Below are 15,076 nucleotides of genomic sequence, written 5' to 3'. Positions count from 1 at the left end.
CCTTAAAAATGTGTGCATGAATCCTCAAGGACAGAGATGTATTATATCCCTCCTTGTCTGTCAGTTCTCAATATGCCATGTCTCGCAACGCTGTGGTGGTAGCAGTGGCGTTGAATTGGGGATGGGCAGTCGCTACAACTCTGGGAGGGGAAGCTTCCTCTCCATTCATTGGAACTACAGTTCTGAAAGGGTGGGCCTAGTCTAGTTGCTTTTCTCTTTCTGTCTTGCCATTGCTTGGCCCCTGACATGGGCACAACTGCAGGAAGCCCATGGCAGAGTGGGAAAAATAAAGCCCCAGTTTTCTAGCTGGAAGATGGAAACAAATGCAAAAATTAAGTGTCGGCAAAGAAATAGAAGATCTAAAGAAAAGAATAAATGAAAATTTTAGAATTGAAAAACCCCAAAATTGAAATAAGAAACTCATTGGATGAGCCCAACTGCAGAAGGATATGAAAGAGGGAAGAGTTAGTGAACCTGCAGATAGACTGAAAGAAATTTAAAAAATCATCCCACCTAAACAGAGTACAAGAAGACCCATATATATGAATATAGCCCAAGGAACCAGTGGAAGAAAAACAAACATTCATTTTACTGGAGTCCCAGGAGAGGAGAAAGGGCACTGCAGGAAATTTATTTAAGGAAATATCGGGGCTTGGTGTGGTGGTTCACACCTGTAATCCCAGCACTTTGGGAGGGCGATGCAGGCAGATCTCTTGAGTCCAGGAATTCGAGACCAGCCTGAATAACATGGGGAAACCCATCTCTACTCAAAATACCGAAGAATTAGCTGGGTGTGGTGGCTAATGCCTATAATCCCAGCACTGTTGTTATAACAGTTGGGCATTATCTGCCTGATGTGGAAGAAAAAGAAAAGAAAGAAAAGAGAAGAGAAGAGAAGAGAAGAGAAGAGAAGAGAAGAGAGGTTAGAAGGAAGCAGTACAATATTTTTAAAGGAAAGAACTAAAGAGCTAAAAAGAAAGAACTTAAAGCAAAATTATATATCCAGCAACAGTGTGTTTCAGAAACGAAGGTAAAAGGAAGACATTGATAGAAGAAAGAAAACTAAGAGAATCTGTTCCCACCATGCATACTCCACAGCATTGCTAAAGGATACCCTCTAGACTACAACAAAATGGTATTAGAAAGAAATGTGGAAATTCAGAAATGATGGAAGAACAGCAGAAATCGTAAATATCTGGGTAGAATAGACTACTCTTGAGTGCTTAAAACTTGTTTGACAATTATAAGCAAAAATTGTAACACTGCCTAATGACGTTTTCAATATGGAGATATTAATACATAAAGAGCTATAATACAAAGGGTGAAGGGCAAAGGGACCTACAGGGTGATATGGTTTCTACATTCCACTTGAATTGGTAAAACACCGATTCTCAGTAGATTATTGAAAGTTCAGTTAATATATGGTAATCTATAGAACAACTACTAAAAATCTATACAAAGAAAGATAGTCAAATGAATATGAGATTTCTTAGTGTGTTAGACTTACAGTCTATAGGAACCTTATCTACCAACAAAGTAGGATGTACAAAGTAAAGCTAACTACCAGGAGTCTTAATTATGTAGATGGTACCAAAATTGTTTTCTTCGAGCATCATTCTTCATCCCCACCCAAACAAGTAACATGGCTGCTTACTTGAAAAGAACAAGCTGCAGTGTTCCTCAAACTTTAAATTACCCAGGGATCTTATTAAAATGCAGTTTCTCACAAGCCCCCAGATGCTGCTGATACTGTTTGTCCAGGTGCCAGGCTTGGAGCAGCAAGAGGCTAGATACCACATAACTACTCAGAATGCTGTGTATTCCACTTGGTGCTCTTTTATTTTTTGAGACAGGGTTTCACTCTGTAGCCCTGGCTGGGGTTCTGTGGCACAATCACAGCTCACTGCAGTCTTGACCTTCCAGGCTCAAGCAGTCCTCCCACCTCAGCTTCCTGAATAGCTGGGACTACAGACATGTGCCACCAAGCTTGGCTATTTTTATTATTATTTATTGTACGGAAAAAGTCTCACTATGTTACCCAGGCTGGTCTTAAACTCCTGGCCTAAAGTGATCCTCCCACCTTGGCCTCCCAAAGTGCTGGGTGTACAGGCATAAGCCACTGTGCCCAGCCTCTTATTTTATAGCTTACATTTTATATTCCAACTCTTAAACAAATGTGTATGTAAATTATTGTTCCCACCAGCGATAATATAGTTAATACACATTCAAAAAGAATTATATTAAAATAGCTCAGAGAACACAAAACTTGATATGAAGTAATTTGAGCGAAAAAGGTAAGGCATGTAACCCAGGCCTATACGGGTCTTTTAAAAATCTGATATAGGAACTATTTAAACAACAGATTTCCTTAATGCTAATCAGAAACTTGAATATTATTGCTTGGTGTCTCAGTGGATCAAATTTATTAAAGACAGGCCTAAAGTTCCATAACTTGCAGTGTTCAAGCTGCAATTTACCTGGTATCCACGGACAAGGGTAGTCTGTAATTCTTTTAAAACATATTGGAGGAAGTGCACACCAAGATCCTCTATTATTTTCGCAAGAGTGCTCCGTGCAATGTCTCTGATTTCTTGTGCTCTGTTCTTGAGTAGGGCACATACTTTCAGCAAAATACTAGAAAAAGAGAAGTTGAAAAATGACTAATCAAATAAACAGAAGCAATTAAACATATAAATATGCTTTTGTCTCTTGCTCATAACTCAAATTTCCCTATTAAGATTCTGAACCACAGACAAGTTATGACAGTACTTTTCCTCTTCTTGACCAAAGAGATTCAAAAGTAACGAAGAAAAGAACCAAGTTTTGAGTTTCACTAAACTTCTAATTTGTTACAAAACATACCTTGGCAGATTAGCTTCCATAACTTCTTGTGGAAGGGACTGCATTAGTTTAACCATGGCAAAAGCTAATGGAACTCGAACCACTTCCTCATCATTCACAACCTTTGACTTGATGAGCTTGTGTTCTTCTTCCCTTTTAGTCTGTAAGAAAAATTGAGGTTAAACTAAAATGAAAACAAATGGATCAGTGATCTACTAACACTGCAACCTTGCATTTGAAAGACAAGTTTTCTAGAAAGATGGTCACACACAAAAAAATAAATAAATAAAAAGGAAAGAAGACAGCTCTTTCTGTAGATCTTCAGCCCATTAAGTTTATTTCAAAACAAACCAAATCTCTAATTTGAGGATAACCTTCTAAAAATTATAAAAATAACAGGAGTTAAGTATGTTTATAACTAAGTAAGAAGTAAGAATGTTCTACTTTTCAAAGAAGCCATCAGAAAAAAATAAAGCCAGATTTTTACCAATATGGTTTAAGACTGCTGTGAAGTATAGAAAACTCACATAAAATGTGTGTCAGTTGGCTGTCAAGTGTTTGAGTGACACTGTTGGTATATAATAAATACAGGGCCTCACATAAAGGTTTATTTACAGGTATACAAAATACAAATCAATATTTTATACCGGAGTTAGCAAACTTTCTGTGAACAGGCAGCTTTATAGGCTCTGTTGAAGTTACTCAACCCTGCTGTTGTAATGAAAAGGCAGTACTAAACATTATGTAAACAAATGGGTAACTGTGTTCCAATAAAACTATACAGAAACAGGCCACAGGCTAGATTTAGTGCCTGAGCCATATTTGGCCAACCCATGTTTCACCTTGAGAAGAAAGGAAAGGCTCTGACTTCACTGCTAAATGGTATCCCTGTTAACTAGGAGAAAGATGAATTTTGAGTAGTGCAGAACTGACCAAAAAGTAGAAAAGGGAAACATTATTTTAATTTTTAATAACCTTTTCTGGGACATGAGAGTCTCTTAATAACTACTTTGGAGACAGAAAAGCATTTATCTACCATTTCACAATCATAAAGAAGGAGTGTTACTGCTTAGTTGCAGCAGGATAAGCCTGAGGCTGATGAGATAGAAGCAGAGAGGTGAATTATGAAGTGTTGAGATAAAAGGAAATCTAAAAGCTGAAATCAATCAATAATCACTAAAAGCCTCATTCTGACAGGGCCCCACCAACACCAGAATTCACACAGACCTGCTAGACCCCAAATAAGGTTATTACCGTAGATGCAAGGCATTTATGTAGCCTGGGTAGAATATCCCCAGTTATGGCTCCTTGGATATTTTTCATTGTTCTCTCTAATTCTTCCTTGCTTTGAGGAAGGAAAGAGACAGGCTTTGTGATACACCCGGATTCTTTGGCTGATGTCCCTCCAGACTCCGCCGGATCAGGGGTTCCCGGTTGTTCGCTGTCTGACAAACTCTTGCATGTATTTTCCTTCTCTTCCTCATTCACATGCTCTAATTCCATGGCCTCAGGCTCTGGTAACTCAATTGCTTCAACTGCATCTATGTTTAATAAACAACAAAAGGCACCTTAAATCCAATAAGGAAACCACACATTTGTGGTAAACAGTTTTTCCCACTAACATCCAACTTCTGGTAGAAAAAAAATCTAATCAGCAACTGTGGGCAGGCAAGGTAAGTGCTGAGGAAAGAACTGTAAATGAGAGGGCAATGGGTTTTGCTTTCTCACAGTTTATAGTTTAATGAGAGAGAGACAAATAAACTGCCAATTATAAAAGAACAGCAAATACAGGGTAATTGGGGAACACACTGAAGGCATGGCAAGAATGTCTTAACCAAATAAAGTACCTCCATTCATGATCGTGAAAATCCTAATGACAGCCGACTGCCCATAGAGTCTTTGTCAGTTTCTGGTATGCGATCACAATAATTTTACAAGTTAGTGGGGCTTCCCCTTTTCCAATTATCTGAAATAGCTGGTATAGGTTGAAACTATCTAGCCCTTGAATGTTTGGTAAAAGTCAGCTATAAAACAAACTGCAGATTCAACTTCTTTATTTTTCTTTCTTTTTTTTTTTCTTTTGAGACAGAGTCTTGTTCTGTCACCCAGGCTGCAGTACAGCAGCGTGATCTCGCTTACTGCAACCTCTGCCTCCTGAGTTCAAGCAATTCTCGTGCTTCAGCCTCCTGAATAGCTGAAATTACAGGTGTGTGCCACATGCCCAGCTAATTTTTTGTATATTTAGTAAAGATGGGGTTTTGCTATGTTGACCAGGCTGATCTCGAACTCCCGGCCTCGAGTGTCTTGGCTTCCCAAAGTGCTGGGATTACAGGCATGAGCTACCATGCCCAGTCTAACTGTAGATTCAATTTCTTTATGGTTAGACATCTATCTGGATTTTCTATTTTCTTCTAAAGTTAGTTTTTGTATTATATTTTTCTAAGAATTTGTACATCTCAGCGAAGTATTCAAATTTATAAATACAAAGATATTCACTTAATTGTGACCCTTTTTAATTTCCAGTAATGTTTATTATGTCTTCTATTTTTACAGATCAATCTTATCAGAAATTTGCCAATTTATAATCTTTAAATAATTTATTTTTATTTTTTATTTTTTTTTTTAGACATAGGGTCTCACTCTGTCACCCAAGCTAGAAGGTAGTGGTGCTATCACGATCATAGCTCACTGCAGCCAACTCCTGGACTCCACTGATCCTCCTGCCTTAGCCTGCCAAGTAGCTGAGATTATAGTTGTGAACCATGGTCCCTGGCTCAATTTATAATCTTTTCAAATACTTATTTTTAGCTTTGTTGATCTTTTCTATTGTATCTAGTTTGTTTTTCACCAATTGTCCCTCTAATTTTTTTTTTTTTTGAGACAGAGTTTTGTTCTTTGTTGCCCAGGCTTGAGCGCAATGGCATGATCTCAGCTAACGGCAATCTCCACATCACGGGTTCAAGCGATTCTCCTATCTCAGCTTCCCGAGTAGCTGGGATTATAGGCACCCGTCACAACACCCGGCTAATTTTTGTATTTTTAGTAGATGCAGGGTTTCACCCTGTTGGCCAGGGTGGTCTCAAACTCCTGACCTCAGATGATCTGCCTGCCTCAGCCCCCAAAGTGCTGGGATTACAGGCATGGCCTGCTGCTCTAACTTTTCATTACTTTTTTTTTACACTTTCTTTGCATTCATTGTGTAATGCTCTTCTCACATAAGACGGGGATAAAATTGAATTCCTATATAAATAATCTACAGCTCACATTTTTTTCACTAATACAATTTAGACTAGCCTTCTCTTTTGTTAAATAAGGTTTTCCAAGAATACTTAAACCATTTATTTTAGCCTCCCTCCTGACTCATTAACTGGCCATTGCTAGTAAGAGCAGACAAAGGGAGTGAGTTGATTTTTGCCATCTTTAATTCATTATCATAAACTATCCAAGAATAAGATGAAAATCTAGTTTAAGAAAGTTTAAGAAACTTACTTTCTTCATTCTCAATTTTTCCCATTTGTTCTTCAAGAGTTTTGTGGTCAAAGTGAAATGCTTCTAACACTATTACTAGCAAACTGTTAAAAAAAAAAAAAGTACACAGAAATGTTCATTTGATTATTAATATCATTGGACTACAGAAGGAGAGGGAATTTAATTTAAACACTAATAAACATTAACATTGTTTTTTATTAGTATTTTAAATTTTGACCAGTATTAGCATAATCTTATCAATACAAGGTAAAAGTAAATTGAGATTACAGAAAGACTAATTCAGAAAATATTTTTAAAATTACATTTAAAAAACAAAACAAAAATAATAAATTTGACCACACCTGACACCCAGCTTTTGATTGATCTGTCCTGTTTGTAAGACATGAATAAAATGTTTCAAGTAATATACATATGCCGACCAAGAGAGATGTTTGCAAATGGCTCCAATAACCTCTGTGGCAGCAATGGTTATATTTTCATGCTGTAAAATAAATTGAGAGCATCAATGCAGAACAAGTATTTGCTAATAAAATGCAAGGCTAACTCAGTATATTGAAAAACTTAGTAGGTTCTTGGTAATCACAGAAGAGAAAGAATAGTAGGTTCTTGGTAATTATAGAAGAAGAATGCCCAAACTATACTCATTTTTCCCTCTAACCCTAAGAAAACATGCTATCAATTTAAAGGAATGACATCATCCTTTAAAGGCTATTAACATATTTTGGACTTTCTCACTCAGACCTCCCAGTGGATTCAAGACTACAGAAAGCAAATGAAATAAATTCAATGTAGAAAAACTGGCAAATGACAAACACTATACATTGTGCTACTCAGCCCTCAAAAGTACACTGTGTGCAGTAGGGGTTGAGGTGAGGGAGATCATCAGGAAAAACAGCTGATGTATGCTGGGCTTAATACCTAGGTGATGGGTTGATAGGTGCAGCGAACCACCATAGCACATGTTTACCTATGTAACAAAGCTGCACATCCTGGACATGTACCCTGCAACTTTTATCAAAAAACAAAAACAAAGTACACTGCCTCAGAGACATCTCTTTTAGGCTATGATGAAAAATATAGAGTGGATTTACCTTTATAACTTAAACTAGAAAAGCAGGGAAAATATATGAAACAACAGTTTCCAAACTTTGGATATCAATCACTGCAGGACAATGATCTCTTAAAGAAAGGAAAGAAATAAAGTGAGGCTTGTAATTACCCCGATTTACTGTATGGAGAGAACTGTTAGGTTGCAGCACAAGAAGAGAGGCCCCAAAAGAGCCCAGTGGTCTTCCTGAGTTAGGGAACAGGGTTGAGGCTATGGTCGCTACAGTCCACAAGGCACAGCACCAGAGAGGAGAGCTGCACAGAGGGAAGCTGCAGAGAGCAAGCCCTTCGAGCTCTGCTTTTTAATGAGCCGTAAGTGTGTGTAAGGAAGACACAGGAAAGGGACCAAAGAAGGGAACAGGCAAAACAATCATCAAAGACCATACAAGGCTGAGAATAGTTCACAGTCCTATCAGCCAGAGTGAAATACCTCATGCTACACAGGGCATTTGGTATTCAGGTCCTTAGAACGGTAGTGTCTCAGTAGCAGGGCTGTATTAGTCCTAGACTAACAGCTGCTCCTGCCTAAGATAGCTTGACTCCAAAAAATTAGACTATTCACAAGCAACCTAACTGCATCTGAGGATAATTCTCAGGAATACTTAAAGACATCCAAATATACCCAACACCCAGTAGGGTAAAATTAATAATGTCTGGCACCTAATAAGAAATTACAGCCAGGCATGGTGGTGCTCGCCTGCAGTCTCAGCTACTTGGGAGGCTAACGCAGGAGGATCACTTGAGACCAGCCTGGGCCAACAAAGCGAGAACCCCATCTCTACAAAAAGTAAATTAAAAATTAGCCAGGTGCAGTGGTGTATACCTGGAGTCCCAGGTACTTGGGAGGCTGAGGTGAGAGGATAGTTTGAGTTCAGGAGTTTGAAGCTGCAGTGAGCTATGATCACACAACTGCACTCCAGCCTGGGAGACAGAGTGAGACACTCTGCAAGTTTTCTAGTATCCTTGGCAATAATTCTAAAATTCTCATATGGATATAAGTGGTTAAAAATTAATATTTAAAAAAATAAAAGAGAGGAAAGCATGAGCATGTTAAGGAGAGACATGAAAGATATTTTAAAAAGAAATGGAACTTTTAGAGATAAAAAAAGACAATTCTGAGAGGGAAGATATACTGGATGGGATTTACAGCAGATTAGACAATGCAGAAGAAAAGATTAGTGAACTTGAAGACAGAGCAGCAGAAAAATGAAACCCAGAAAAAAAAAAAAAAAAAAAAAAAAGATGACAAAAACAAAGCAAAACAATACAAAAACCTCTGAGTTATGGGATAACCTCCAAGTGACTTAATAATGTACACTAGAGTCTCCAAAGGCAAGAAGAGGACCCAGAAATATTTAAAGAAATAATATTTGAAAATTTCCAAGTTTGGCTGGGAACGATGGCTCAACCATATAATCCCAACACTTTGTGAGGCCATGGTGGGATCACTTGAGGTCAAGAGTTCGAGACCAGCCTGGAAAACATAGTGAAAACATGTCTCTACCAGAAAATGCAGAAAATTAGCCAGGAGTGGCGGTGTGTGCTTGTAGTCCCAGTTACTAGAGAGGCTACGGTAGGAAAATCACTTGAACTTGGAAGGCAGAGGTTGCAGTGAGCTGAGATTGTGCCAGTGCACTCCAGCCTGGGTGACCCGAGTGAAATTCTGCCTCAAAAAAAAAAAAAAATTCAAGTTTGATGCAAACTACATATCTATATATTCAAGAAGGTCAAGGAACTCAAGCACAAGAACCATAAAGGAAACGACACTAAGCACTCATAATCAAACGGCTTAAAACCAAAGGTAAAGAGATACATCTTTAAAAGCAATTAAGAAAAACCTCTATGAAAAAATCCACAGATATTGTTCTGCAAGGGCCAGGCCAAACAACAGCAGCAGCAAACAAAAAACAGAACCAAACCAAAACAAACAACCCCAAACACATTACAATTACATTCGGGGGAACAAAGTTAAGAATAGCTTCTCTTTGGAAACAGTAGAAACCAGAACACAGTTGAGCACCATCTTTAACATACTGGAAGGAAAAAAAAACCTGATAAACCTGTCAATCTAGAATTCTATACCCCGTTATATTATCTTGCAAAGACAAAGACAAGAAAAGACAAACAAAAGCTGCAAGAATGAATCACTAGTAGACCTGTACTACAAATTTAAAGGAAGTCCTCTTGTAAGATATAAAATGAAGGTCAGGCACAGTGACTCATGCCTGTAATCTCAATATTTTGGAGGCTGAGGTGGGAGGGTTGTTTGAGGCCAGGTGTTTAAGACCAGCTTAAGCAACATAGGGAGACCCTGTTTCCAAAACACACACACACGCGCGTGCGCGCGCGCACACACACACACCCCAAAACAAACAAAAAAAAAAACAACAAAAAGCCTCCTTTGTTTCCTGCCACAACAAATAAATAAGAAATTTTAAAAATATAACTAAAAGAAGAAAAATGATGATAGATGAATATCTGGATCTTCACAAAGAAACTATAAATATGTAAGAAAATATAAAAGACCTTTTTTTTTTAATTTTCAAAGAGCTCCTTAAAAGATAATTGACTATTTAAAGCAAAAATGAGAACAAGGTACTGTGTGGTTTAAAATGAATGGAGATGCAAAAACCTATGACAAAAATCCCTCAATAACTAATAAGCCAATGGAGATAAAATATCAAAAAAGTACAATTAATCCAACAGAAAAAAGAAAAAGAGAAAAAAAATTGTGTCAAATGGAAAAATAACAAGACTCAGATCTAAACACAACCTTATAAATAATATTTTAAATGTGAATGGTCTAAATACCAGTTAAAAGGGAGACATTGTCAGATTGGATAAAAAGCAAGACCCAGTTAAAAGCTACCAATAAGAACCCAACTTTAAAGGTAAAGTCACAATTAGATTAAAAATATAAGGCTAGAAAAGGATATACAGAGGGACGTCATGGCTTACGCCTGTAATCCCAGCACTTTGGGAGGCCAAGGTGGGCAGATCACCTGAAACCAGGAGTTCAAGACCAGCCTGGCCAACATGGCTCAACCCTGTCTGTACTAAAAATATAAAAATTAGCTGGGCGTGGTAGTGGGCACCTGTAATCCCAACTACTCAGAAAGCTGAGGCAGGAGAATCACTTGAACCTGGGAGGTGGAGGTTACAGTGAGCCGAGATCATGCCCCTGCACTCCAGCCTGGGTGACTGAGTAAGACTCCATTTCAAAAACAAGAATATACCATGTGAATACCAACCAAAGCTAAGTATTTCTATTTTTCCATCTATTCGCCATTCATATTTCAATGGTATCAAATAGTTGGGTTGTGCTTACTAGCTTTTTTAAACTAGAATAAAAGGGAGCTATCTTTTAACTACTTAGTTCTTTTAAACATTTTGAATATCCTGAAACAATAGAGGTAACCTATTATTGTATAAAGCTATGCAATCAACAGTATAAATTTAAGTCATCAATCCTGACATTACTGCAATTAGATTTGATTTTCTATGACCATTTAATAACATCTTTCATTAATCTTTTTTTTTTTTTTTTTTCAGACAGTCTCTGTCACCCAGGCTGGAGTGCAGTGGCACGATCTTGGCTCACAGCAGCCTCCGCCTCCTGGTTTCAAGTGATCCTCCTGCCTCAGCCTCCAGTGTAGCTGGGATTACAGGCATGTGCCACCATATCTGGCTAATTTTTGTGTTTTTGGTACAGATGGGTTTTTGCCACGTTGGCTTGAGGTCTCAAATTCCTAACCTCAAGTGATCCACCTGCCTTGGCCTCCTAAAGTGCTGAGATTACAGATGTGAGCCATGCGCTCGACCTATGAATCTTTTTAACCAATAATTACTTATTTAATCTTTACTGTGTGCCAGGCATCATTCTAGGCACTGTGTAATATAATGGTTAAAATAGCCCTAAGTTTGAATATTAGTTCTGACTCTGGGCATCTTTGAAAAAGTTATATAGCCTCACTTCTCAGATTACTCTCCTGTAAAATAGTAGTTGAAGAATAGTCCCTACCCTAGTCCATAGGGTTGGGACTTGTAAGAATGAAGGTTGACTTGTAAGAATGAAGCATTTGAAATAGTGCCTGGTAACTGGTATAGTGTTAATGATAACTACTGTTTCGTTTCATTTCTTGTAACTCATTTGGGAAAATAATGATTGCTGACTAGGGGAGTTAACCAGATTTAAGTCCTTTGACATGAAAATAAAAGTATGCAATTTTAATAATGTGATAATTTCTAGGAGGAATAATATTTTGTGGTTGGCCTTTGTGAGCCAATAATAGTGAAAATACAAATAACAGCCACCATTTATACAGAATTTACTATGTGTCAGGCACAGTTCTTTAGAACTATTCTAAACCTCTAATTATAGTGATGACATCAACATAAATACCACCAACTCCATCTACATTTTGGCAAAGTGTGTCATGGTATGGGAAGAGGGTCCTTGGTTTCTAGATCTAATGACCTACCTTGAGCATTTTCTCATCAAAAATTGGAGTCATGGCATAAGGCATGATGTAATTCTGAAGAGATTTAGAAGACAGAACAACTTTGCCTTCCATTAGTTGTTTTGCCAGTTTCTTCAAGGCTCTTGCTCTTCTGTGAATCTATGAGTTAGATGAAATATGAATTAGTTACCAAACAATCTCAACTACAACCCGCTCCATTTTAGTATCATATTCTCTTTTCGTGAAAAGATTAAAGGAGTGAAACACAGTCCATGTGTTACATGAGTAAACACCTGTGCCTTGATTCGCTTTCAAAGATATAATCCATAGCATTTGTTTAACAATGGGCCCAAAGCATTTATACTTCTTAGATTTGAAATGGCAGAGAAAAGCTACACTATTATTAACAGTGGTTTTCTGATACCACCAAAGAAATTAGAACCCAGGAAATGATTATCTAATGCAAATCTCCATGACGATCATAAAGACCAAGGAAAGAGAAGCTTAAACCTTTTGGGAAAGTTAAAACATGTCTTTCCAAATGAGACAGAACTGTTTGAAATACGTATGCTTATTTCATGGGTAGGAAAAAGCAGAACTGTCTTCTACCTGAATGTGCTTCATGTTCTCAAAGAAGTCCATTTCTGGGTCGTGGTAATGAGTAAGCTGTACCAAGTCTTTGAATTCCAGTTGGTTTGGAAAGGTTTGAATTAAACAGGAAAGTATTGTGGTATAATCCTGTTGAATACTCTGTAAATATGAAGTAGAGAAAAAACTATTTTATGTTAAGAAGAATTTGCTTCTGAGATAATATGAGGAAACAGAAAAAGATATAAAATTTTTAAAAGTAGAATATTTTCACTGTAAAAAAAAAAAAGAAAAATCAGGATTGCTTGAGCCCAGGAGTTTAAGAGCAGCCTGGACAACATGGTGAAATCCTGTCTCTCCAAACATATAAAAATCAGCCAGGTGTGGTGGTACACTCCAGCTTGGGAACAGAGTAAGACCTTGTCTCAAAACGAAAACAAAACAAAACAAAAAAAACAAAAAAAACACCTGACAGCTATATAGAATCAAAAGTGACTGGTGGCCAGGTGTGGTGGTTCACACCTGTAATCCCAGCACTTTGGGAGGCCAAGGCAAGTGCATCACTTGAGGTCAGGAGTTTGAGACCAGCCTGGCCAACATGGTGTAACCCCAACTCTGCTAAAAATACAAAAATTAGCTGGGTGTGGTGGTGCATGTTTGTAATTCCAACTACTCAGGAGGTTGAGGCAGGAGAATCATTTGAACCCCGGAGGTGGAGGTTGCAGTGGCCCAAGATTGCACCACTGCAGTCCAGCCGGGGCGACAGAGCGAGACTACGTCTCAAAAAAAAAAAACAACTAAAAAAAAAAAAGTGACTGCTTTCCTTTCTAGTCCCACTAACCTGTTAAAAATCTGGTGACTATGTACTCAATCAAGTATTCTCATTAAATGCGCTAAGCCTGACTACTTTTCCATACAACAGTAGCAAACATGGAGAAACAAAACAAAACACAGCCTCAGATAGTAATGCTTAAGACAAAGTCAGATACCTCTGTCTGGCTCTTCAAACCTTTCCTCAGTCTCTCCAGGAGTGAACGGTGGATGATTTCTCTGTAGTCTTTCTCTGTGACGTTCAAGGCAGCTAGCTTTTTGATGATACTCATCAGGCACATGCTGGCGTTATCACTTAAAGACATATCTCCTAACTGCAAATAGGGGGAGAAAAAATTATTCCCGGTAATAACTACAATATGGAATATTATTTCCCAGTGTAACCATCTATCAAATTCTGTCACCGCATTTGTAAAAATCCCTACTAAGCAAGTTCTCACAAATACTGCATACCTAAGGGAGAACAAAATGTAGGGCTATGAGGAATGTAATACTGTGAATAGCTGAATAACCACACTTTCCAAGAAGTGTCATTTAATTACAGACAGCACTATGAAATGTCCTTGCTAATTAGTTTTACTTCCCAAAGCAGATAGCCTAAAAGGTTCACTAAAGCCAGTTTTCAATATTCATTATCAGATCATTACTGAAAATGACAGAATTGGCTGGTATAATTTTGGTTAGTTATTCCAGAGTTTGTGTTTGAAGAATGTCAAGGTGAGTACAGGGAAGGTATCCCCGACTCAGCCAGCCAGGCAGCGACTTAGAATTTTTTGTGCTGAATTTTGGCATAATTATGAAGAATGAGTATAAAACAGGGAAATTATTTTTTCATATATTACATAATCCTTAACATTAGACGAATAACTATAAAATGCCACAAAGAGATCATTGATGCCACTACATGGTTAACAATAATCAAAGGTTTCATTTTCCACATTTTTGGATTTTAATTCAATTCAGCAACATAGCACTTAATATAATCCAAACACTTCGTATTTCTCTCATAACTTCAATAAAAAAGGGAAAATTTTTAATTAATATAGTTACATGTTGAAAAATGGACATAACTGACACACCACAAAAATCACCCTTTTAAAAAATTTGCAATTTGGCCAGATGCAGTGGCTCATGCCTGTAATCCCAGCACTTTGGGAGGCTGAGATGGGCGATCACCTGAGGTCAGGAGTTGTAGAGTAGCCTAGCCATCATTGTGAAGCCACATCTCTACTAAAATGCAAAAATTAGGTGCATGTGGTGGCATGCCCCTGTAATCCCAGCTACTATTCAGGATGCTGAGGTGGGAGAATTGCTTGAACCCGGGAGGCGGAGGCTGCAGTGAACTCAGGTTGCATCACTGCACTCCAGCCTGGGTGACAGAGTGAGATCCTGTCTCAAAAAAAAGAAAGAAAGAAAGAAATAGTACAATTTAGTGGTTTTTAGTATATTCAGAAGGTTGTGAGGTTGTGTGATCATCACCACTAATTCCAAAACATTTTCATCTCTCCCAAAAGAAACCCAATACTCACTGGAAATCACGCCCCATTCCTCCCGTTCTGTAGCCCTTAGTGACCTAATTTACTTAATTTCTGTGGATTTCCCCATTCTAATATATACTTTTCTCTTTTTTTTTTTTCCCCAAAATGCTTTCATATTATTTTACTCCAATATTTGGCTTTCAAATCATAAGTTTTTTTTTGCTGGACAAAAGATTCTTCATCTAAAAGAAATTTGATCCTAAGAACACTTGTCCCCCGTCA

General features: G+C 37.8%; 1 protein-coding gene across 1 annotated transcript in view; it reads right to left on the bottom strand.

Moving 5' to 3' along the window:
• UTP20 (UTP20 small subunit processome component) overlaps positions 1-15,076 on the bottom strand; it is a 122,746-nt gene that overhangs the window by 37,315 nt on the left and 70,355 nt on the right. Inside the window, exons 36-43 of the mRNA XM_032283212.1 lie at positions 13,475-13,630; positions 12,507-12,647; positions 11,919-12,056; positions 6,672-6,811; positions 6,331-6,413; positions 4,096-4,382; positions 2,863-3,002; positions 2,478-2,634 (exon numbers count right to left, since the gene is read on the bottom strand). Of these exons, the coding sequence (XP_032139103.1) occupies positions 2,478-2,634; positions 2,863-3,002; positions 4,096-4,382; positions 6,331-6,413; positions 6,672-6,811; positions 11,919-12,056; positions 12,507-12,647; positions 13,475-13,630 (1,242 nt within the window). The remainder of the gene's footprint in view (positions 1-2,477; positions 2,635-2,862; positions 3,003-4,095; positions 4,383-6,330; positions 6,414-6,671; positions 6,812-11,918; positions 12,057-12,506; positions 12,648-13,474; positions 13,631-15,076) is intronic.

Source organism: Sapajus apella, unplaced genomic scaffold, assembly GCF_009761245.1.
Source record: "Sapajus apella isolate SASKATOON/1434 unplaced genomic scaffold, GSC_monkey_1.0 scaffold2, whole genome shotgun sequence".
NCBI lineage: Eukaryota > Metazoa > Chordata > Mammalia > Primates > Cebidae > Sapajus > Sapajus apella.
Note: the sequence above shows the minus strand (reverse complement) of the source record. Positions and strands in the feature narration are given on the sequence as shown.